This window comes from Trachurus japonicus, chromosome 8 (assembly GCF_045865225.1).
Source record: "Trachurus japonicus isolate A0001 chromosome 8, Traja_1.0".
Classification (NCBI taxonomy): domain Eukaryota; kingdom Metazoa; phylum Chordata; class Actinopteri; order Carangiformes; family Carangidae; genus Trachurus; species Trachurus japonicus.
In genome coordinates this window covers 19318307-19343519 of record NC_140914.1, presented here as the reverse complement: position 1 = coordinate 19343519, position 25213 = coordinate 19318307, and the positions used below count along the sequence as shown (strand labels likewise).

General features: G+C 43.9%; 1 protein-coding gene across 3 annotated transcripts in view; it reads left to right on the top strand.

Annotated features, from left to right (window-relative positions):
• The window catches only part of cacna1ia (calcium voltage-gated channel subunit alpha1 Ia), a 153388-nt gene extending 131070 nt beyond the window's left edge, over positions 1-22318 (top strand). Inside the window, exons 30-37 of one of the 3 annotated variants that reach the window (XM_085784484.1) lie at positions 367-445; positions 1722-1843; positions 3185-3628; positions 7962-8111; positions 13580-13714; positions 16944-17130; positions 17496-17734; positions 18025-22318. In XM_085784484.1, the coding sequence (XP_085640610.1) occupies positions 367-445; positions 1722-1843; positions 3185-3628; positions 7962-8111; positions 13580-13714; positions 16944-17130; positions 17496-17734; positions 18025-18756 (2088 nt within the window). In that variant the 3' untranslated portion in view covers positions 18757-22318. Of the gene's footprint in view, positions 1-366; positions 446-1721; positions 1844-3184; positions 3629-7961; positions 8112-13576; positions 13715-16943; positions 17131-17495; positions 17735-18024 lie in introns of all 3 variants that reach the window. The other 2 variants (XM_085784483.1, XM_085784485.1) reach the window with 2 other exon arrangements.
• Positions 22319-25213: the final 2895 nt, after the last annotated feature.

The window sequence follows — 25213 nt, the reverse complement described above, 5'->3', positions numbered from 1 at the left end:
TATCATCGCCATTAAGTTGTTTTAACAGACGGCTGTTTTGTGGTGGAACCGAGCCAAGTCCCCAAACTTAAAAACTCACAACAGGGGTTCCATTGTCTCAGAGTCTCAGAGGGAGGGAGTTATGCCATAGTTTGTAGAGCCGCATAATGTGGGAGCAGCACAGTACAAACAGGTTGGAGTCCTGTGTGACCACTTTAATCCACACATTATACATTACATTATATATTACCGTATATTCCTTGTTGTTAATAGCAGAGTTTAAAAGCAAAGACACAGTAACTCTGTGACCCACTCAGAAAGGAACGAGTCTTGTGCTAGAATAAGAGGTTGTCCTCTTGTGTGTCTGTGTGTGTGTGTGTGTTGCAGGTGGGTAACCTGGGCCTGCTCTTCATGCTGCTGTTTTTCATCTACGCCGCCTTAGGAGTGGAGCTTTTTGGAGAACTTGGTGAGTGCATGAAATCCACTTGTGATGCTACAAAGGATTATGACACATGAAACAAATTTTTCTTGGATATTTTTGGTTTTCTTTTTTTATTTAAATACAATTCTTTACAGAGACTCAACATATGAACGTCGTTATATTTAGTCATTTATGAATATTTATCCAACATAACTGGATACAGGACAAAAGGGACTTCTGTTAAGCCATAACTCTCAGCTTCCGGCAGGTCTTCAAAGGGAATTGTCCTAAGAAGAATCTCTTCAAAGATTTTTTAGTTTTGGACAGATTTTCCTCTGGCATAGGATGGATTACTCTTTGATCTCAAAGCTTATCTTAAAACCTTTGAGGAACTGCGTATTATCATGTTTCTGGCATGGAACTTAATATGCAACACATATGTAGTCATGCACATACGCTCCTCCACTAGTTGGATTAATTTTTTTATCACATACATGTTGTAATACGATGAAAGGATTATGCCAGCTAATCAAAGACCATATTGTCCACAGTGGACAGATCATATAACTATGCGGTGGGTGCAATGAAAAATCAGCATGTGTCAATGTAGATGAATAAAAGTGTGGGTTCAAGTTTTGGTGTACTCACTATCTTGTGCACATATAAGCACAAGGAGTTGCTTCACTTTTATTGTGAAAATATCCTGAATTCTTTTTCATCAGCTCCCTCCTGCAGCCAGACAGCCAATAGGGAATCAACCCACTCTCTCCAGTATTCTGATACATAACCACTGTCCCCAAAAATACCCACATTGAAGTTGGGCGATATCTTCCAGAACTGTCACATCTCGCTTGTGTGTTGCAGCTGCAGCCAGTGGCAACATCGCTTCCTATTGGAGCTTGGCAGGAGAGCGGATTAGTGGCAAAAGCAAGTGTCGCTCTTCTTGAGGCCATTTCAAAGATTATCTTGGGATAGAAGCTCAAAGATAAATAGTGTTTGGTCACGTTGCCTCTTATTTGACAACAAACTGTGTCTACACCGAGTTGGCTTGTTTGGACAATTCTTCCAAGCAGCTTAGCGACAGAAAAGGCACTTGCTTCTGCGCTTTTTGGGAGCGATAACATGTTAAGTGTTGAGTGTTCATATTCACAAGTCTCCTCTTCTTTTCTTATCCCTGCGCCCTTTCTGTACCATTTTCTCTCTCTATTACCCTCTCACCTCTCTCTTATCTGTGACCTGATAACTTTCTCTCTCTCGCTCTCACTCACTCACTCACTCACTCACTCGCTGGCTCCATCCACTCCCTCACTGTCATCCTCAGTTTGCAATGAAGACTACCCATGTGAGGGTATGAGTCGTCACGCTACTTTTGAGAACTTTGGCATGGCCTTCCTTACCTTATTTCAAGTCTCCACGGGCGACAACTGGAATGGCATCATGAAGGTACAGAGCTGCACCCATCTGGATCCTCACTCACTCACTCAGATTTAATGCATTTTGAAGGTTTCACCCCCTTAGGTAGAAATCCTATTTAGTGTGCTGCAAAGCTTTAGTTTGGTGTTTATTTTATAGCGCAGAGAGCACAAATAGGAACTGAAAGGAAAGCAAAGATTGAACACTGAAAGGACATCTGAGAGAGATGAGATAGACTTTTCCTGCTTCTCGTGCATCCTATCCTTCAGTCTGGTGATAGTTGCTGCTGATGTCAAGGAAATGTGCTCGCTCAGCACCAGCAGTACAGATTTCTTTACTGTTGCGTGGGGGAATGACTGCGCCCCGTTGTGCAAACACATACACAAAGCACCAATTTTCCCCTGAACACACATCTCGCTACCACCAGCAGCTATCACCACTCCTCCGCAACAGCTAGGCTGCGAGGGGGAATAGAGATTATGCTGGAGCGTGTCGGGCGTGGACCATTACACATGCGCTGGGCTCAGGCAGTGTGGATGGTAGCGGGCCATGAAGCAAGCCAGAGGGCCACAGATGCTACCTTCCTGAGTAAATCTCTGTCACGTTAGCTGTCAAATTAGAAACTGGGCTGAGAGGGAGGTGGGCCCGGTTTGGTTTAGTCTGAAGCAGGTGAGGCAGAGTGGTAATTAGTCATGCAGTGATGATGGGGAAGAGAGAAAACAATGGGAGCGGGGGGGCAGGAGGCACTGGCTGTGATAAGTGAAGGATGAGAGGACAGTGAAGGAGTAAAAAGTTATTTATTTAGCTTGAGACAAAAATGGAGATTTGGTAACAACAGAAGAAATTATATATATACAGACGTACTGTGTATAAAACGGTGGAAAGGGAGTGAAGGCAGGGAAGGGAGATGTGTGAAGGAGCACAGTGTGTAAATGTCATGCCAAATTATGGAAAAGACCAGCTTCAGCTCAGAGGGCTGAAACGGTTACGTGTGGTCACAGCCTGGGTGAGATATGTGTGTACTTCCTCCAGAAAACACTTGTCACTTTGGTTCTGCTCTCACTGAACTCCACTGTGAACAAGTTAACCAAGGTGGAAATGCACTGTAATAACTCTTCCTGTTGTTTCGCACAGAGGCAAAACAATTAAGTGCACGCAGATTATAGGAGATGTCAGGAGTATACAGACAGCCGAATCAATTTTATTCTTATTTTCATGTGAATACAGATGTCGGTGCAGTGGTGTAATGTACAGATAAAGTGACAGTGTACAAATAATGTGGCATCCATGATTTGTTTTTGTCTTTTCAAACGTCTTCTTTTGCACTGTTCTGACCTCCGTCCTCCTAAATCTGCCTTCCTCCGACACCAGGACACATTGCGGGAATGCCCACCAGATCACGGCACTGATGTGGACTATGCCTGCAATCCGAGCCTTCAGTTTATCTCGCCCATGTACTTTGTCTCCTTCGTGCTCACCGCCCAGTTCGTGCTCATCAATGTGGTGGTGGCCGTGCTGATGAAGCACCTGGACGACTCCAACAAGGAGGCCGCAGAGGAGGCGGAGATGGATGCAGAAATTGAGCTGGAGCTGGCCCAGGGCACCCTCTGTTGCATGGGCGCCCCCGGTTGCGGGGGTGGGGGGGCGGAGAAGGGACTGGTCACGGCCGCTGGATCCGGGCCCGGAGGCATGGTGGACGCCAGGGGAGGAGAGAGGGGGGAAGGGGTGAGACGGATGCGACACGCGGCAGCCACTGCACTCCAAGGACCGTACAACTCCCGCAACTCCAGTCGGACCCTGTACTCACCAGCACAAGTGAGTATTTGTAGTTCTGTGTGTGAGTGTATAAGAGAGAGAGAGAGAGAGAGAGCGCGTGTATTGTTAAGTTTGTTTGCTGGTAGAGTGAAGGGCCTGTTTTGTATGATTGGTGTTTGATTGTGCGTGCGTGGGTGGGATTTGTGTGTTTGTTTGTGTCTGCAAGTTGGGATGTCTTGAGCCAGTCTGCAGGATCAAGGCTTTTTTTCCCTCTTTTTTTTGGTAAATGTTTACATAAACAATCACATTCATTCAGATCTATTTCTAATCCTTTTTTATATATATATATATATATATATATCTTAGATGTAACCAAGCTGTGGATTAGCTCTAATTCTTTATTGTGCATTGTGCAACTGAACCATTTGCCTCGAGTTGTGCACAGTAAGCAAATGCACAACAGAGTGAGCGACAGTGGTCAACACTTTCTGGTAAAGTTGCACCGAAATTAAATGAAAAAATTTTTTTTTTTTTAAATGGTTTCCATCCATTTTGACCTCAATTTCCAGGTGTGTGGTGCCTCTAAAGTTCTGCTGTCAGTTGGAATCTGCAATTGAGTTTCTGTATTTTTTCTGCAATTGGGAGCAAGACAAATTTGTAGCGTTTCTCTTTCTCTTTCTCTCCTTCTCTCTTCCTCCCTCCAAAATCATTATATAACACACTGTAGGGCGCCTAACAAGATATAGATCAAATCAGGCAATGTAGGATGCAGGCCCTATTATCATTTACATAGTGATTCATATCTAAACCCTCTGTATATAATTTGTTGCAGTAATCAAGAGTTTAACATAAACATACCTGAGGCTGAGGCTTTATGCAGGTAAATATGAATCTGGACTGGACAGGAGAACCAGCAGAGCAGATACCAGATATTTGAGGGATTAGGGAGAAAGAAAATGTAATGCAGATGGAGAAATCCAAGTACTTGCAAAGAATCTTCCTCTGGCTCTGGCTGTCTGTCAGTTTGCTTCTCTTTGCGCCGCATCAGTGCATCAGCTCAAGCAGAGAAAATCATGTATTTGATGCTCAAGCCCGAAGATTACAAAGGCGTTAAACAATATGGCAGTGATTTCTGAGTAGGGTTTGAATGGCGCTGCTGACACAGAGAGAGTCATCACTCACTCGCTCTTTGTGAGACACTAAACTGTGCCTTAATGGCAACAAGAAGCCAATTACTAATGAATATAATAACAATGGGCTGGAATTAAAGGAATTTTCTAGAATGAAACCAAACTGCCAGAGTGATATGAGACTGATGAAAGTCATTCAAAGTCATTTAATTTTACCTTTTGGAATTATGTTTTAGTCTCCTCTTACTGTAGTCATGGCAACCCATGTTATCAGCAACGAAACGGCACCTTCCATTGTTTACTCACTTAGCCTTTTCTAATTTAAGCCTTATTCACCTTTCTCGCTCGAGACTGTGTAAGTTAGTGCACAGCCTAGGTTACATTTTTTAGATGATAATTGCGCTGCCTACGATCTGTGTGTGAGAGTAGATGGTCCCTCCGAGTCTGACAGCAGAGCAACACGCTTCCATTATGAAATCGCTAATGATAGTCTGAGATATCTATGCAGAGACACACATGAAGATGAGTCATCGGCAGCCATGAGGAGTTTCACCTTTGTGGAGCTAAACTTGGCTTCATGGAGCCATTTTTAGCTCAGTGTTGGCTGACAAAGGAACTTAATGCAGACCAGGGAGAACACACTGGCAGCATCCTCCCCCTCTCTTTCTCTCTCTCTCTCTCTCCCTCCATCTCTATCCATCTCAATCTGCCTCTCTCTCTCTCATGCTATGCCTCTCAAGTGATGCAATAAGGGATCTGGCAGACCGGTGCAATTTATTCAGAACACAGGTTCCTGTGTGTGTGTGTGTGTGTGTGTGTGTGTGTGTGTGTGTGTGTGTGTGTGTGTGTGCAAATGAACAAAGATCATGTTAAAAACTGTACAAACTCAAAGACTGTGACTTCAGCTCCAAACTAAATCTCCATACATTTCCATGATATTACCAGTTAATTTTCCTGTACTTATATTTCCTGTTATATATTCACATAAAACATAAAAACATGAATTATATGATTTGAAACGTAGAATACTGCCATCGGTGAGCCATTGAGTCTATGCACCAATCGAATACTGCATTATTTACTGAGAAACATTATTGTTTCATATCCAGATGTTTCTGAGATTAAGTACCTTCTAATTAGCCAGAATGAATTCTTCTTGCGGTTCTAACACCGTAGCCTACACAGGAATTTGCCACAAATCTTTTACAGCAATGAAGAAGTAATTACCGGCAAATGGTATAAAGTTAGTCATTAGCAAAATGTTACCCAAATGAAAGCAACATATTAAGTATTTATCATTTTAATTTCAAGGGGCGGCACCAGTAAGATAACAGATTTTATAACAAATTTGTCAGATCAGTACTCCGTATCGACCAATACACAAGTTCAGGTATTGGAATCAGTGTCAGGAAGGAAAAAAACAATATTGAAACATCTTCACACAAATGTTTTAGTCGTCCTTAAAATGGATGGAGTGGAGATTTGATGATGTAGAGAGACTGCACTGTGGACATTATGCAGCTACAACTAGTATATTCTGTAATGTTACACAACGGAGCAGTCATGTTTGACTGTCTGGTGAAAGACTTGGTGATAGTAATGTATTGCATAGGGGCTTGTGGAGACACTGTAGAAGGTCGACATACACACACACACTCACACACATAGTATATACAGGGGGAGAGAGAGAGTAAAGGAATAAGAGAGGAGAGATAATAGCTGAGCCAGTGACAGTCAGATAGAGGTAGTAATTAATTTCAGCAGTCTCCTCTTCTCTCTCAACTTCCATTCCCTGTAGACGGGCCCTATTGTTGTCCACTAATACAGTTATTAATGGAGGCCAGCACATAGGCCACCACAGTCAATCAAACATTATTTTTATATCAAGCTCTCCACCTACATGGATGAACTATCTTGGGACTGGGCTGCCTGCGAAAGTGTGAGAGAGAGGGAGGAGAAGAAGTGCAGGTTTTTATAAGTGCATGTATTCAAAGCGCTGGACATGGCACAGTCAGTTTGTCTCTGAGCCAAAACGTGGCACTGCAACACTTGTTTCATAAAGCACCATCATGTAGGTACACTTATATTGCTGGGAGTACAGTAACCTGCTTCTTTAATTCTCAGCCCCCTCGTTTTTCAAAACATGAGCCATGAGTGACTTTAATATAACAGCGTGAGTCAGGAATGTGTGTTTGCATAACTGACCTAAGTATAGTGCTATAAGCAATGTTGTGGAAATGTTTTATGAAGATAGGCTTGTGTGGGGATTGAAGAGGAGTGACCTTGTTTCACAGTATCTTTTGGGATATATCTAGCTGATGTAATACAGTTATTTTGGCCGTTATGAATGTGCTACAGGCACAATGCATCCAATTCATTGTGAAATACAGCGCCCTGCCAAGAAACACAGAAATCATTTTTAAAGTAGTTTCCTTCTTCTGACAGTAGTTTCCTTTTTCTGCCAGATTGGTTTCTGGGAAAACCAATCTGGCAGATGAGATTTAAGAAAAAAAAAAAAAAAAAAATGGGGGTGGGGGGGTATCATTTAAGTCGAAGAAAAAGTCCTGACTGATTCAGTCTAAATTGCTTTAAACCTAATAATACCCAGAGCACAAAGCAAATGCTTAAATCTTAAATTGTTTCAACAAGGTATTGAACAGTCTAATTGAGGTGATACATCAAATGTAATTGCAGCACTCAGTGCTCTCAAGGCTTTGATAGTAAAATTATGTGTTACTTGGCTAATGAGGGTTTGGAGTCATATTATTGAGGAGCCTTTTTGCAAAAGAGAACTCTGTTTAGCCCTAAAGGCCGACAAAGTATTGGGGGGGGGGGTGTTATGGTTTATTTGTACATGATCTCTGACACGGTGAAAGTGTTTGAGATGCTGTTTTTTACTATTTGTGGAGAACTTTTATAAATGAAGACTTATGTAATGTTAAAAGTCTACTGTACACGTGTGTGAGTGAATATGCACATGTGACTGTGTGTGTGTGAGTACATGATGAGAAAGTGTAAAAGCATACAGTACCTGCGTGTGCACTCAGGCATTTTTAATAACCCTCACAATGGTGTATGCATTTCCCTGCGTGTTCTCTGTCCTCGCATGTCCGCATGTGCACATGTTTGCGCCTGCGTGCAATACCGGTCTGCCGGCCTGCGTCCTGTGCGTATGTGTCTGTGCGCGTGCGTACGTGTGTGTGCGTACGCGTGTGTGTGTGTGTGTGTGTGCGTGCGTGCGTGCGTGTGTGTATGTGTTCCAGGAGAGCCAGTGGCTGGACAGTGTATCTCTCCTGATCAAGGATACATTAGAGGGGGAGATGCTGATGATCGACAACCTGTCCGGTTCTGTCTTCCACCACTACTCCTCTCCTCCACCCATATGCAAAGACTGCAAGGGCCACCCACAAGAGGTACCACCCTGAACACACATAAGCACCCACATATACATGCAATTCACACACACACACACACACACTCACGCCTGATACAAACAGAAGCCACAGACTATAAATTCAAAAACAACACAAACAGAACCACGTAGATCCATTTTTCTGTTGTCCTACCTTTCACTATAACAGGCAGACGCATTACCATGGATACCAGGCATAGATACACTTTTCAAATGAGCATTAGTGACAGGCTGTACCCACTCAGGTCCATATTTATCAAACATGTCAGAATCACTTCTATTAACCACACAGAGTATTTTCTAGAGTTAAGGATATTCCTCCCTCAGAGTAGAAAAGCTATTTATGAAGAGACACCTCCTCAGTGTTGCTAATTTAGCAACTGTGACACTTTTATGACCCCTTGAGCAAAACTAAACGTAGCAACAAATCTAATCATTTTTTGGGCAAGCGGAGTGCTTTCCCCTTGAAGAGAGTCGCAGGTGAATTTGCAGTCCTCCTCGCTCTCTCGCTCTCTCGCTCTCTGGCTTGCTGCTGCTGCTGCTGCGGCTCCGTGGGCCGACAGCTGTGTTCAGCGAGTGACGTTTGGCCACACTCACTGAAATACTGTACAAATCAAATGGTAGGATATCTATAGGGTATTTGAAAATGCCACGCTTTACCTGCTGTGCTCATCATCATGATTCAGCAAACCAAGGCTTCCCGAGGCTTGATTCAGCGCCATGTGTAGCGGAGGGGGGAAGGAACAGTTTAGCTTTGAGACTTTGAGATGCATCAACGCAGTCACAGAAATGAGGGATTGAAATCCTTGCTGCTGCTGTTGTCGTATCAATTTTACACAGTTTGTGTGGAGGCGCAGTTTTGTAGAAGAAGCGAGGACAAAACATTTAAAAGTGTAGGTTTGGATCACATGCTTTTTTTTTGGTCCTTGTCCATCTGCTGGACATCCCAACAGGTAAGGTGGGAGTGACTCCTTGAGGTGATTGGTAAATATGGCCCCTGGTGCTGGATGTAAAAATAAGAGGTTTAGATAAATTCACACTGGATGCAGACCCCAGTCATTTGGGTCTGACTATTTGTTTAGTGAGTGTGCGGCGGTGACACACTTATTTTTAGTTTTATTAGAAAAATCTTCTAAAGCTATAACACACACAAACACGTTCATGCACACAGACTCACACAAGAACACAACCACGACGTTTCACACTAGATTACATGCATGCAGATTTGGAACAGGGACACACACAAGGACATGCATTTGCACACACACACACACACACACACACACACACATACAGGGCTTCATTCATCACACAAAGCACTCTCAATGGAAAGTGCTGTTGATGCTTTATAAAGCATCTCAACCACTGTATGTGCTATTGTGTTGCAGTCTAACGGGGAATTTCAGCCCTTAATTAAACACAGCATCAACACAATATAATGTCAACATCCCATATGTGCATAACTGTGGATTAATGAGGCCCTCTGCATGCTTACACAAATGTCACCCTTCCCGATATCCATGCATGCAGGCAAGCAGCGACACTCGCCTTTACTTGTGCTCGTACGTATTTTGGGGGGTTTGTTTTGTACACAACAGATAGTGAATAAAAACACACGCTCACAAATCTACCGTCTTGTGCCAGTGTTGTCAGTCAGAGTGACAAAGTGCAGCGGGTCAGCTCAGAAGAAGCAATAACTGGGCTCGACACCTCCTCACCTGTCAGTCTTGCTTTCTGCCTGTCTGCAGATGCTGTCAAACCATCAGTCTCTCCTCCCTCTTTTACATGCTTCCTCTTTCCATCTGTCCCTCCACTCCTCCGAATGTAACTACCTCTTTCTGATTTACTGTATCTGATCCAGTGCTGTTCTCCTTTTAATTTCCCATGTTCTCAGACACGCGTGTGTGAGTTTGTTTGGGTGCGTGTGCGAGCGAGAGAGAGAGAGTGCGTGTGTGGGTGTGTGCCATTTTCAGACAGATGAGCCTTTGAGTGCCGAGAATTAACGTACAATGTTATTATGTTTAAAGGGACGGGAGAGCACGGCGGGACACCTGGGTGCAGTGTGTGACAGCGTGTGTGTGTGTGTGTGTGTGTGTGTGTGTGTGACAGTAGAAATATTCATCAAGTAACTGCCGAATAAGGACTTTGGGATCAGCCGCAGCTTGAGCTCGACTACAAGTGAATCTGCAGGGAGCAGTTCAGTGGAGCAGCGGAGGCCTGTAGCATTCGTTCAGCCTCTAGCAAACAGGCAATCCTCAAGCATGCAAGAAGAGTGGTTTTGGAAGGACAACATCTTGAAAGGCAGCATCAGAGTCTTAGATGGTATTTTAAAAGTAAAGCTCTGAAGGATACCTGAGGAGTAACAGGCTAAATCACCAGGTCATAATAATATTAAAAATATTTTACGGTAGTTCGTAAGGACCGGTAGTGATGTTGATCCATGGGCATCAGTAAATACTGTGGTCAAAGATGGTGTTTGTCATTCATGCTAGTCAAAAAGCTTGCAAAAAACTTGCAATGGTAGCACATGTTAATTAGTAAATTTGAGGACAAAATACTCACTTTTCACATGATTTATTCTGGCTGTGAAAAGTGAGTATTTTGTCCTCAAATTTACTAATTAAGATGTGCTACCACTGCAAGTTTTTTGCAAGTTTTTTGATTCATATTAAGTCTTTGGTTCTGATTTGAATGAGCCTTTTTGTTGAAGTGCAACCTTTTTTTGTGATTCCATACTAGTCTTTCTCACTGCATGGTATATACTGTATATATAATATATATTACAACAAAAAACATTTCTAAGAAAGTTTAAGAAGAAGAAGAAGAGGGTTGATACAGAGGTTAAGCTCTGTTGATGTTGTATAATGTAGCAAGCAAAGGCGACTGCTTTGATGCACACATTCATTAAGATATCTATCAAATCAAAGCACAGTGTTTCTGACTCTGGAGGCAGAGATTTAGTGGTTGTATTGAGAGAAAAAAAAGAAGAAGAAGCTGTGGCAGGAGGTGTGCCTGTTTGTGCATGAGAGTTTTGTTGAAGATTATCATCTGACTGTCGGTACTCTCGCTTCACATGTTTAGCGTAAATGATATTGCACATGCTAACTAATCTCCTGGCTAGCATGAATCATATGCAATGTGGCCATGACATACTACTAGTCATGCTTGTTTTCTTTGCTCAGTCTCCCAGCGCGGTCCCCTCGTGGCCGCCCAGCGACGCTGAATAACTCACCGCAGAGGACACTTTCAGTTGGTTCTTGTCTGAGTCACCTGTTTTTTTGTTAGTGAAGCTTTCAACGTTTCTACATTTACCTTGAAAGCAAATGGGTAGCAACTCTTCTGTAACCATAGACTGTAAAAAGAATGGACGTAGTGTCCGTGACGTCACCCATTGGTTTTGGGGAGTCGTTTTTGTGACTCAAATATGGCGGCCTGAACAGCGCCATGTTGGATTGGCCGGCCGAGAACCCGCCCACTGGCCTCGAAGCAGCGGTCCACGGAGCTGCTCGGACCTGTCACTCAACGTTTCCGCGCCCTGATTGGCCAGAATTTTAACCTAATAACAGTAAAACTATAGAGTTAAAAAAAAATTCACCCCCCTCAGAGTGTGTGCGGGGGTAGAAACTATCGATTGAGACGAAAAAACGTTCTGACACCAGGCTTTTAACATGTTTACTGAGGATGTAAAGTCGGCGATTTTAACATGGGGGTCTATGGGGAATGCTCCCTTCTGACACCAGCCCCCAGAGGAATCCGAGGGGATTGCAGTTTTTTGAACGCGGAAGTGAGCTTCACTTCTCAGACCCACAACTGCCCCCTTGTCTGTAACCACTGTGCCTTTTTTTCATATTGTCTCAGAAGGCACAGCCATGAACACAGGAGGAAAAGGGGCTGCAGTTTCCTTTACATAAGGACTAGCTCACCTCTAAGACACAGAACAAGTTAGCAAATATGGCGCTTTCTCACACAGCAGTAGCTTCCGATGAAACAGAAAAAAACTGTAAAGTGTTCCTTTAAGTTGAACAGTTGCATTGCTCTGCTTCTGCCTTGCTCCCTTGCCTTGCCTCACTCCACTTCTCTCTCTCTTTCTCTCTCTCTCTTTCTCTCTTTCTCTCTTTCTCTCTCTCCTTCCTCGGGGGCTTTGGCAGTGGTAATTTACCGCTGCATATCAGCCATGAATCTCTTTGTCTTTCTCATCTACAGGCATGTGTTAATGTATCGCTACCAGGCCTCACTCCATTGAATTTCACTTGGCCTCTTTTTAAGTAGCCTTTTTAATTCCTCTCTCTCTCTCACAAACACACACACAAACACACACCATCTCTCTCTCTCTGTCTCTCTCTCTCCGGCTATTTATCGCTGTGTCTCTTTCCAGACACACTGCTTTAGCACCTCATAGCAGCCCCAGAACCCTGAAATTCCACTCCGGCTCACTGATTGCACTATGTTTTGAAATTTTGCTAAAAAAGAAGAAAGAAAGAAGAAAGAATAAAGAAAAAAAGGTGTTGCACTGTTAGGGGGGGTAGAAAAGAGCATCAGCGAAGAGGCTTGCATGCAGAGACAATTTAAAAACCATTTCAATAACCATATGGGCTGAGTTACCTGCAGCCGTGATGAAAATAAACATAGCTTGAGCAAATGTGAGGGGGAGCTGCTAAAAGTAAATGTTCCCAATTATTGTGTTGGGTAATGTTGTCTCTTTAGCGTCGGTGTATGGATGTGAGACTATGACGAGTACTGTGAGACAGCATTACCACACACACACACAGCAGCAGCAACATCTCAATGTACAGTACAGTTTTCTATAGGGGCAGAATTATGAGGTTCTGGTGCCACTACAGCTCCGTCTCCTGATGGAAACAAAAAGCATCTCTCCACTCTGCCTTACATACATACATACACACACATACAGATACCGCAGGTGTGCAGCACATACACGAAAACATTCACACATACACCCACTGTACACGCACACTGCTTGGATATCTGCCTCTCGCCTCCCGTTCAGCCTCTCTCCTCACATATTTTTTGTGGCACTGGGAAACGTGTGTTCAGTTGATGATGATGACAAAGCAATGTTATTACTTCTTGAAATCTCTCACCCTGCTCTCTTCACAGACAGGTGCCACGGCATTATGGCCACTTTGAATTGTCAACATCTGGTGAAGCGTATCGAAGCTTGGTGGAGGTTTTACTTATCTTGTCTGTGTAGCTCATGTTGGCCTATAAACGTGCTCAAACCAGACTGATCCATCATTCATTTTTATGTGTTTTATACATGTTAACAAATATGTGCACTACATAAATCATGGTTGTTATGAGCCCTAGAAAATGTCACACATCATTAAACTGAGCAATGATGAGACCACGCTCTATTAATTCAACTACTGTTCAGGAACTGTTGCTGTTCCCTTTAACTATTCATGTTGTTTTGAGACATGAATAACTGAGGCCGATCCCTTGCAGCAGATCAAGATGGCAGAGATTGAGCAGGCGTCGCTGAAGTCGGAGCAACTGTCAGATAAGTCGTCATCCCCTGTCCTGCCGGATGACCTCAGCCTGGACGAACATACGGCCTACCAGCTGCTGGAACGGGAGGGCAAGGTGGGTGTAAGCTAGCCTCGCATCACCAGGCTCTTCAGACAAGCGAAGAGCCTGGTGTCCGTTACCTCTGAATTAGTCTGCATTCTGGTTCCTGTCTGTAGCGGATACCGAAATCACCAAATTCACCAAAATAAAAGTGTTCACCAACATAAAACTTATAAAATAAACATTAACTTACAATACAATAAAATCGAAATGTTAACTTAATGGCTCGGGGACTTTCTTGTAAATTATATTCCTTAAATTAAAGAGTTTTACCGCATTTTATTAGCTTGGTGCTTTTATTTTGAAGGAAAGGTCTGTCTCTCTCGCCCTGGATCCGTTTCCTTCCCAAAACAGCGAGTCAACGGCCCCAGACTAGGTGTAAGCAGAGTGGGAAGAGTGGGAAGAGTGGGAAGGGGAGGTTTGGAAAACTCCTCAGAAGTGTGTGTTCCTCGAGGCCAAGGTGGAAGACAGAGTGAGGAATAAAAATGTAGTTGTCACAGATATTGTGATTCACAAGTCAGACACTGGCAGCCAGGTATTTAAGGGAACACCAAGTATATGAAGGACAGCGTGCATGTTCTAGCTTCTGGTTTACTTGTCAGAAAAGTTGGATGTGAGGTTTGATTTGGAAATTGGTCTTCAGGTTGATTTCAGAGAAACAGTGTGGGCCTGTGTATGTGTCACAACGACTCTAGGACTGGAACCAAATGCACAACTCGGAGGGCAAAGTGCAAAATAAATAATATTTTATTAACAAATAACCAAAGGAAAATTACTCGAACATCAATCACATCAAAACCACTCTTTCGAGGGGTCAAAATGATAAAAGACCAAGGTGGGTGGGTGGGTGGGTAGGTAGGTAGGTAGGTAGGTAGGTAGGTAGGTAGATAGATAGATAGATAGATAGATAGATAGATAGATAGATAGATAGATAGATAGATAGATAGATAGATAGATAGATAGATAGATAGATAGATAGATAGATAGATAGATAGATGGATGACAGGCTCATAGAAAACATTTAAAACAAGCATTAAAAAACAAGATTTAAGTGCAATCATGCTAAAAAGGAGGGTGGTTATTGCAGAGACAGATTTTGTATAGATGTTTTTCCAGCCAGTGGAGCCTTATAATGTTTGCCTGATGGCAGCAGCTGGAAGCGGTGGTGGAGGGGGTGAGAGAGGTCTTCTGTGATCAGGGTGGGAGAGACAATGAGGCCATCAGGAGCATCTACGGGGAAAAGGGGCAAGACACCTGAAATGAGAAGAGAGTGAGATTTCAAAACGAAACAGGAAGCCATGACACAAAATAGACACAAGACAACAACTAAACACAACTAGGATTCCTGGGCATGACAGTACGTGTATGTGTGGTAGAAAGACTAGGAAAACTGCTTCAGTGTTGAGTTGCATATTTGTCGTCTTTACACAAAATTATTGCAAGCCATAGCAAACTAACATTTGTGCCTGTGTAAAAACAGCTTGAGAGAAAATACAGTACCAATTGCACCACAAAATTCACAGTGGTTAACCTCTGCTATGCCCACCGCTTTGTACTTGACATGCACCGTACACCAGCACTTTGCTACTCCTACTCCCCAAAGGGAATGAGCGCAAACAATGGCAGAGGCTCACTCCTGGTTTTTTTTTTTTGCCTACTCACAAAACAAATGACCATTATAAAATCTTTTTCTAAAGCCGTTGCTTTAGGCTCTCCCGTGGATTGCAGATATAAACCTCAGGTTCTAAATGCCCCTTTATCTCTTCCTCTCCGAGTATCAGTGGTAACTATCTTGTCTTTGAAGAATCGACAGTCTCTATCCACCGTAGACCTTCTCATGAATAAATCTTTCCACCAGGCTCTCCCTAGTTGCTATCCCAGGTGGCTCTCCTGCCTCCCTCCCTTGCACCCACTCTACCCTCTTTCGGCTTTATCTTTCATGTTTCTCCTTTCTCACTGTTATCCCTCTGGTAATTGCACACCTTCTCTGCACCTCCCTCTAGCCCCTCTATCTCCGTTCCTTATCATCCGTCCTTCCTAGATATCCTCCTCTGTAATGGGGTAATGCTCCTTGGTTCTGGGTAGCCAGATAAGCCCCCAGTCACCAAGCATGGCTGTGAACCGCTGCTCATTAGACGCTGGGAAAGAGAAAGACAGAGGGAAAGACAGAAGGTGAGGGGGGATCTAAGGTTAGGGATTTTATTTGTCAGGAATTGTTTGGTTAAAAAATTGCTGTGTGTGTGTGTGTGCGCGTCAGGGTGGCATTACGTATGTGTGCCAAGGCTGTTTGAGGTTTTGTATGAATGTGGGTGGGTGGGTGGCTGTTTGAAAGGGGGCTTTTCAGGGGGCTAGGACCGAGGTACAATACACTAATGAAAGCACAAAAGTACACTCACCCACCCACCCACACATACACACGTGCACGGACACACACTCAATGATTCTGCAGTCCCGACGTGATGATAATTAAAACACACGAGGTAAGCGCTTACAAAGCTGAACTCCTGCCTTAATCCGCCGCCTGCTTCCAGCTTCCAGCTGTTGCAGCCATCACACACACACACACACAAAAATTTATAACCAAGCGTTTATTGTTACAATATATAACATTAACATGACAATAGCAGGCTCTTTTAGCCCATAATCAGCTCTCACGCCTTCACTAGCACTAAAATGGAAAGCCCGAGGGATGATGTGAATGAGAGGCCATGTTTGATATCTGCAGGATGCCCAAGGGGTCTGCTTTTTTTTCTCTCTCTCCTCATTTTCTATCAGGCTTGGTCTGAACCAGGCATTGTCATATTACAGTATAGTGCAATGCAAATCCTAAACTCTAATTGTTCCTTCAAGAGTTTCAGGCTAATTTGAAGATATGTTACTGATTATAAACAAGCTCTAGCAACACAGTTTGCCTTGTTTTGAATGTTTAATCAACCCTACATGTCAGGGAGGTTATGTTTTTGCCCAAGACTTGATCTGTTTGTTTGTGACTGATGTTCAGATTTCCCCTGGACTTGGTGGAGGGATGGGACATGGGCCAGGGAAGAGCCAATTAAATATTGTGGCAGATCTGATTTTTTTTTTTTTTTTTCCTTTTCAGTCTGTTGTTTGACATTGGCCTTGGTGGAGATCTACAGTCTCTGAGTGCTTTCCTAATTGATTTTCTTCTTTTTTAAAACGTTGTTCTATTATATTTATCAGAAAACACTTTCTCTTCAATATGAGGTTGTCTGTTCTCTTACAGGGAAGGTGCAGCAGCGACTCGCATAGCTCTGAGGAGGCTGGAGGCGTTGGAGGCCACCAGACTCATACTGTAGTGCAGAGCCAGCCCTGCAGGGCCCTCTGCACCGGCGTGGAGATGGAGACCAGACTACAGGAGATGGAGATGCAAACACACCAGCCACATATGTGCTCACCGCACTGCAGCCCGGGTGAGTAAACCCAGAGCAGGTACATTCACTGTGTTACCAGGCCCATTTCCAAAGAAAGACACAAATAATTTAGAGATTTAAGCTGTATTTGGGCTAGCACACAAATTAAATTCAGTGATCCATATAGAGAGGTTTTGCCAAACAAGAGGAACAACTTAAAAATATACATATCTCAGAAAAAAATATTTTAAAAGATGTCAGTTAATCTACATGTATAGGTCCCAAAAAATAGGAAATATAGAAGGAGCCACATAGTTCATACTGAAAAATATCCTCCTCAAGCAAGGAGTTGTCACTAGAGGTGTGGAAATATCTCATGTATTGACATCAGAATAGAAATGGAAAGTGTGTATTCCCTCCTGAAGGTGGTGTGTCCAGCAGCAGCAATAAGGAAAGAAACAAAGATGGAGGAGAGGGAGGGGCCAGTGGCATTTCTCCTCTCTTCCATCTCCCTGCAGAGTTCTTCCACCCTGCAGGAGCAGTCATCCCAGCGCCTCCGCGCAGCAGGAGCCTGAGGTTGACGAGGGGCCTCAGGCTGACCTCCCCGGCCTCCTGGGCTTCTCTCCGCTCCCCGGGAACCCATAGCAAGATGCTCTGTACACAGGTAGGGGGGGCATTTACTAAAGAGGTTAGGCGAGAAATGTGAACATGACAAAATGATGGTAGAAAGAGTAGATGTATTTATTTTTTTGCTCATCTGGAAAATAAATGGCCTGAAGTTTGGTATCTTACAAAATATGATAATTTATGAAAGAAAACTGTTTTATAAGCAGCATTAAAGATGCAATATAAATGCCAGTGTGGTCTGAGCATAATGTTACATTTCCTAATGGAAAAAAAAAGAGGTGGATTTATGTGCATCTCTTTTTTTTCTCCACTCCGCTCTCTCTCCAGTACCCCTCCCACAGTGACTCATCCCTGGCTACGGGCAGCTCTGAGGGCAGCCTGCAGACCACCCTGGAAGAGGGACTGAGCTTCAGCGTCTCTCCTCCACAGAACCTGGAGCTGCCGTTGCCGACAGCCCCCTTACCGCTCGCGTGTCCGCTCCCGACGCCTGAAGACAGGACAATCCTCTCCTCCCCGGTCCAGACGCTGAGACCGAGGCCGAGCCCCTCGTCGGCCCTGACCCTCCAGGCCACCAGGGGCCACCAGCGGAGCCAGAGCAGCGGGCGGGGCAGCACCAGCCCGGGCTACACCCGCGACGACTCCATCGACCCGTCGGACGAGGACCTGGGCATAGGCATCGGATCGTCCATCGGCGGTTGCGGCTCCAGCCAAACGGGCAACAGCGAACACTTGTCAGAGACGCTGAGCAGCCTGTCGCTGACGTCGCTGCTGTCGCCCAGCTCCCTGGTGTACCCGGGAGGAGCGGTCAAGAAGTGCAACAGCACAGGCAGCCTGGACCAGGGGGGGATGCTGCTGTCGTCCCGGGGCAAAGAGGGCCGCAGGGAGATCCTGGGCCTGGAGCTTATGGACCCCCAGGGCTTCCTGGCCAACCCCTGGACGGGGGTGTTGGTTGATACAAGAAGAGGGGATGGAAGAGGGGAAATAGGAGATGGAGAGCAAGGATTCAAAGGGAAGAGCTCAAGCCAAACAACAGTAGGGCCTTGTCGGAAAAACAGATGAAACCTACTGTTTACTCTTCCTTAGTCTCTCCATTCCTTGGATCTAAACCCATTGCTGTCCCTCTCACTCTCTCTGCTCCCATCAGTGAGAGAGAGGCTCAGTGACACATGATGTCCTGTACTCCAAAACCAAACCCTCATCTTGCCCCCTTAACCCCCTTTCTATACATTTGTGACAAGCCCATGTCCTATTCTGTGCTACCTAGGGGAGTGGTCTTGGTTACGGTCTGCTGGTGAGGAAAAGTCCTGCAGAGTTTAAGAGATGAAGACAGGTCCTTACACCCTCTTGGGGGCTGTACCTGTTAATGGAGGCTGTAATAGGCTCTGCTCACACTGGAAGACCAAGAGGCCCATTCTTATCAGGGAGTCAGTAGGATGAGAGACAAAAGAGCTTAAACTCAAAGACGCAAGTAAAAGTCTTGTTGTTGCTCTAGCTTAGTTTCCTTTTCTCCGTGTCATCTCGGGTTGACTGAGGTCGAAAATGCAAAAATAGAAGTACCCAAAACTGAATAGCTATCCACGCCAACAGAGACTGTTTTGATTCGTTTATGTCTCCGAGGCAGTGCGGCAAGTTAAGTGGGCGGAGGCTCAGAGATAGCGGAATAAATCAAAGCGGAAGTAAGGCTGGGAAAAAGGAGAAGGCAGGTCATTTGTTTGGCTGGGAAAGTAGAAAGCGGATCTAATGTCCATCTGTTCTGGCAGACGGAAACAACAGGTTCTACTCACTCTGGCACAGGACCTTCTGCTGAGATCAGAGTAAAATGCGAGGTGGAGGAGAGTTCAAGAGTGTGCGCTCATATAGTGTGTGTTTGTGTGTGAGAGAGCACTGCCTCAGGTATCCAAGGCATGGATTAAATCATTGTCATCCCCTCACCACTGCACCTCTGTATTTAAAAAAAAAACAAGAAAAATACAAAAACAGGAGATAGGTATTGACTGATCAGAGCGCCGTCAACTTGCTCTTGAGTGGCAGCGGGAAATGAAAAGAAATTGACAGATTTGCGGAGGTATAGCAATGCATGGGGTGATTCGTGAAATTGGTTATTTTTCTTTCTGTCTCTGGCGTCTCTCGCTCACTCAAACATGAAGGAATGAGTATGAAAAGGAGCGGAAGGTGGATGGAGCTTTACAAAAAATAAAAAAATAAACAAAAAAAAAAACCCATGAGAAGAAACATTACCGTGCGCTTGGGGCAGCCTTGTGTGCACCAAAAAAACATGGTTCACAGCCGCTTAATAGAGTGAGACTTGAAGCACACTCCTTTTGACACCACCTCCTCTCACCAAGCTTAAGGATTTAAGGTGAACGGACAAAACCGCAAGAGCTGCAGGGGACCTTGACTGCATGATGGAACTGCATTTAACCAAGATTTTTATCTATATACAGAAGTGTATCAAGATGTCAATGTTGGGTGATAACCATGTGATTTCTATTCCACTATTTTTGTAGAAAAGAGAATAGGCACGTGCAAGTGTTGCCTTTACCTTGTCCCTGTTCAATCCAACCCATCCGGTCTCTTTGACTCGTTGTCTAGGACTTTTTGTCTGCCAGTGGCTTCCAGTTTTATAACATTTTTTAAGGTGTGGACAGTGTACAAAACAACAAAGCAAAAAATTTCAAACAAACTTTTTTTTGCGCTGAAGTGATTGTTCCCTCCAGCACATTTCTCTTTGGGAACACCGGTTCCTCTTGGATTTTTTTTTTTTTTTGTTCTCCTCAGTTGTTGGAGTCCCAGAGGACAACCAGAGATGGGAACAGCCATATTCACGCACATGAGGATTGCTCTTATAGCTCACAGACATTCCTGGCTGCACACAGGGAGCTTTGTTTGCTTTTCTAGCCACCTATGCTAAAAAAAAGAAAAAGAAAAAAAAAAAAAAAACATGAATAGCGTAAACCATTTCTATCAAAGCTTTAATTTGAGAGTTACACCACAACATATCGATTATGGACACATTAGTGTTCCTTGAGCATGGTTCTGGGATTGCAATACAAAGTATGTTTTTATTTTCTTGAAATGACCCTGATGCACTCATCTTCTCTTCCCCATCTCTTTACAGAGACAGTATGTTGTAGCAACCCTTTCACACACCATAGTTTGATATCAAAAGCTGACACTGTAACAATGAACAAAACTTTTGCATCTTTTAATGCAAACTTATTTTGGCTTCTGCCACTTGATTAGTTGCTCCATCCATAAAGGAGATGCTCATCTTTAAGCCTGATTTCTAGAGGTAGACTGTTGTACCCCTAGTGTTCTGATCATTACCTACCTTTTTTTTCTCAAAAAGAGGTGATGTGAGAAAATTTGAGGGTTTCACCTTTTCTATCATGCAAAATCACTTTGATGACTATGTTTTATCACATGGTGTTGGGTATTAATGAATGAATGAGTGTGTGTGTGCGCGCGTGTGCGCACGTGTGTGTGTTTATGACTTCAGGTGAAGTGATTGCCTTTTCCTGAAGTGTCCTGTTCCGTCCGTGAGGATACGGTGAGGTTAAAGGTTGAAGAGGGAAAACACGAAGCAACCAAGGGCTGTTTTAGCTTCAAAGATATATCCTCCTATCTTTTCTGAGACAAATCCTTGTGTCAATGATTATGGCATCAAAGGTTAAAGCCTGAATACACAGCAATAAATGTTCTATGTGTATGACCTGAGTAAATGATGTCAATGTGATTTTTATCTCCTCAGAATACAACAGTATTCATTACTGTCTGTTTTTTGGTTGTTTTTGTTTGTTTGTTTTTTTGCTTCTACTTGTGTGAACTTCAAACCAATCAGATAGCACCTCTTGCCCTCTCCGTGACCAATCAGTAGAGAGATGGGCTGCAATTGGACAACGTAAACAAATGAGATTATTGAACTCAGGTCAGGGGGTAAAAACCACTAGTAAAAATAATAAGAAAAAAAATAGCTGTAAAGGTGTGCTCAGACTGAACGTGAAGCAAATTTTCACCTTGCTTTACTCACACAAATTGTACTGGAGTGTTTTCACGCTCCGTGTTTATACGTTACAAATACACCAGATGTTAGCTGAGGCTAGCTAACAATGTCCCAACTGTGAGTGTGTGTGTGTATGTGTGTGTGACGTGCGTGTGTGTATGAGCAGAGCGTGCCTTTGTACAGTACGTGTGTGCTACAGCTCTGATTCAGACTGACAAAACTTACCGAGAGCCCAAGTTGTTTCCATCATTTGCCTTTCAGACATTTTTTCCCCCTCCTTGTCTGTGTATGTTTGTGAAATGGAAGAACAGTTTGGGATAAGCACACACTTCTTTCTTCTTCCTCTTTTCTGTTCAACTTTCAGCATTTTCAACCTGTGCAGACGCCTCTTTCGCTTCAGTCCACCCTGCCTCGAGCAAACCAGTGTCCTCATCCACTTTGAATTTGTATGCAATCACGACGCCTCTGAAATTTGCTCTGTGTTCAGTCTGAACACACCTTAAGAGTGTACAATTCACATTTGTACATATCTTTGTATTTGATCTGCATGTGTGCATTGCTGCCAGTGACCATGATTATATCATTAGTATGGATTTCATAAAATTGTACAAAGTAAAAGGGAATGACCCAGTGTTTTTTGACTGTTGCCATGAAACCACTGAAAATAATCTGTCCAATCCACAAAGAAGAAAAAAAACCAGTACATCCTTCACAAATGATAAAATATCACATTTTTTGCATAATTAAAAAGCTGCACCCTTGTCTTTATCTTTATACCAGTTATTTAAATGATGTGACAGCAGGGAGAAAATGTTTAAAAGAGAAAGCCAAAGACAGGACAGAGACACAAAAGAGTAAAGTGTACGTAGTTGACACGTGGACAGCTGGACAGAGTGAAGCCAACAGTGTGAGAGACTGCGGTAGCGGGATGCTGCAGGAGCAGGAGACTTCTCCAGACAGCTTGTCATCAGGCGGCCTTGGCCAGCAGAGCCGCCGGTGCGAGAGAGAGCACATTAGGCATGCACGCTGAACTCCGAGGTGTTGTTTACCTCACACCCCCAACCAGCGAGCCAGCCAGCCCTCCACCTCATCTAACCTCTCAAAACCAGCTCTCCCTGCAGGCCCCTTGTCCTTCAAATGTCACCACAGGGAGGGTGAAGGTGTGTGTGTGCGTGAGCGTGTGAGCATGTGGGGTGGTGAGCGGTAACTGTGAGTGCACTTTGTGTGAGTGTTGACGCGAGCACAAACAAGTACGTGTGAGCAGATATGTCATTGCTTCAGTCATCTGCAAGGTCTTTTTAAAGAAGTGTACTGTCGTGAAATTTTGGGGCGTTAACTCTGCTCTGCTTTTCATCACTTGAAGTACAAGTGCCCTCCTCCTGCAACATGAACTCCTAAGGTCAATGTGCATTAAGCCTCTGAGGAGCTTGTGCTATGATTTGATTGATTACCTCCATGACAACACAGTGCCCTGAGACGACCATCTCCCCAGGCTACAAATCATTTTTTCACCCCACCTGGAAAACCCTACTGCTAGTGTCTCAGTGTCACAAACTGGCCCAGTGAATGTGACAAGGAGGGAGCCTGCATATTATTCTTATTTTCCACAAATTCAAATAGTTCCCAGGTGTCTTAAAGACATGTCTGTCAAAAATATCCCAAGGATCAAACATCACAGCACTTTTCATCCCCTCAAACAGCCCTGTTCATGACGGCTGGTTTCAGTGCCTGTCTCTTTAAATGCAAATGAGCCACTGCTCGCCCCGCCCCCTCTACCGGTACCGGTACTCACAGGTAGGGGTGGTATTATGCAAATTTGAAAACTAATGACATCATCGTATGACAACTGAGGGAACAACTCGTAAAACCACATTCATTTCAACGTCAGGAGCCTGCAAATTACAGATTTTTTTTTTCAATTCTCACAATTTGAGGGCCAGAAGACAAGGCAAACAAAGAGCCTTCAAAAAGTGATATTTCAATAATATGTCCCCTTTAACTAAGAACAAATACTTTATTGTAACTAATACATGAACCAAATGTACAATGAGGTGTGGAAGCCTGTAAAATTTACCATGGATGAGTGGTCTGTGTGCTGTGGAGGTGTTGATGGTGAAAAAAGCCAAAACCAAGAGGGAGAGAGAGCACAGCTTTTATAGGGTGGAGCAAATCAGCTGACAACCCTCAATTGGCTGCCAGGTCAGCCTCCAAATCCATGAGAGGGTCGTCACACTCAGCTCCAAGTTTTATAACACTTCAGAAGAGCATAATCTTTTCTTCTTTTTTTTCTGAGAAGGGCTGAATGGAGATGAAGTGGGTTAAGGCTGTTTTGTCTGCCAAAGATGTCAGGCCAAAAGGTAGTTAGGAAATCAAGAGAAACGTAAAACTGTCAAAGTTTTGTCAAACATAAAAGTCTGATAAACAAAATCTAAACAGATGTGTCTCATTACTGTTTGTCTCTGAGCCTAAAACGGAGGGGGGGGGCGAAAACTTCAGACAACAATCGACTTGTTTTCATACTGTAGATGTGTTGCTTTTTTTTTTTTTTTTTTGCCTTTTTTCCCGCGGGAACTGAAAAGCTTCTTAGTCAGGAAGTGAGTAAATTAGGAGCTAGTTTTTAAGGCTCAGTCACCTAATGAGTCGCTTAATCTAGCAGAGTTTCTTTGATGTGTGGAGAAGTGGCCTGAGAGCCACTTAAAGTGAAGAACATGGGCCACCAAACACTGACTTCAAGCAGCTATCATCTGGATGTAACACTCTGCCAGGGTCAGTGAGCATCATAGGAAATTGTCCCATATGTTGTTGTGAAGCGATGTAGCTTCACTTTAAAGGGCTGGAAAATTAAGACACACGAGTTGTGTTCTACTTTCTAATGCAGTTTAATGGGATTATTATTGTGAGAATGAGAGTGCCGTCGCTTCTTCCCTCACTCTATCTCTTTCTCGTTTATTTAATCACATGAGTCTGCACAACATTTACCGCACACCTGAGTCTCTGCCAGCACACACACATACACACACACACCATGCATCAAGGCCGTGCATGGAAACCAGCTCCTGTCAGCCGTCAAGGCTAACTGCCCAGGGAGTTGTCCAGCCCCGTCGATTGTATCAGGGGCTCCAGGGAGAGAGCCAGATAAAGGCAGGCTGTGAAGGTGGCACAACAAAAGGATGAATGAGGTGCCAGTGAAATGAGCCGACTATATAAGATCAGGGAAAATGGCTGTCAATCTCCAGGTGATATTTAAAATGAAATCTAAACTACTTCTAAGGATTTATTCTGTCTCATTTTAGTGTGTCTTTGTTGTTCACCCCCCCCTCCACCTCCTCTCAGCCCTTCCCTTCCTCTCTTTCCCATTATAATCTTTTTTTCACCTTTTCCCCTCTCACTCGCACGTAGAAGCTCAATTTCTTTCCTTTCCCACTTTCTTGGACTTATATGGGAGAAATTTAGCCGTTATAAACACGTTTCTCTGGTTCTAATTCAAATTGGCGGCTTATGAACTTTTAACAT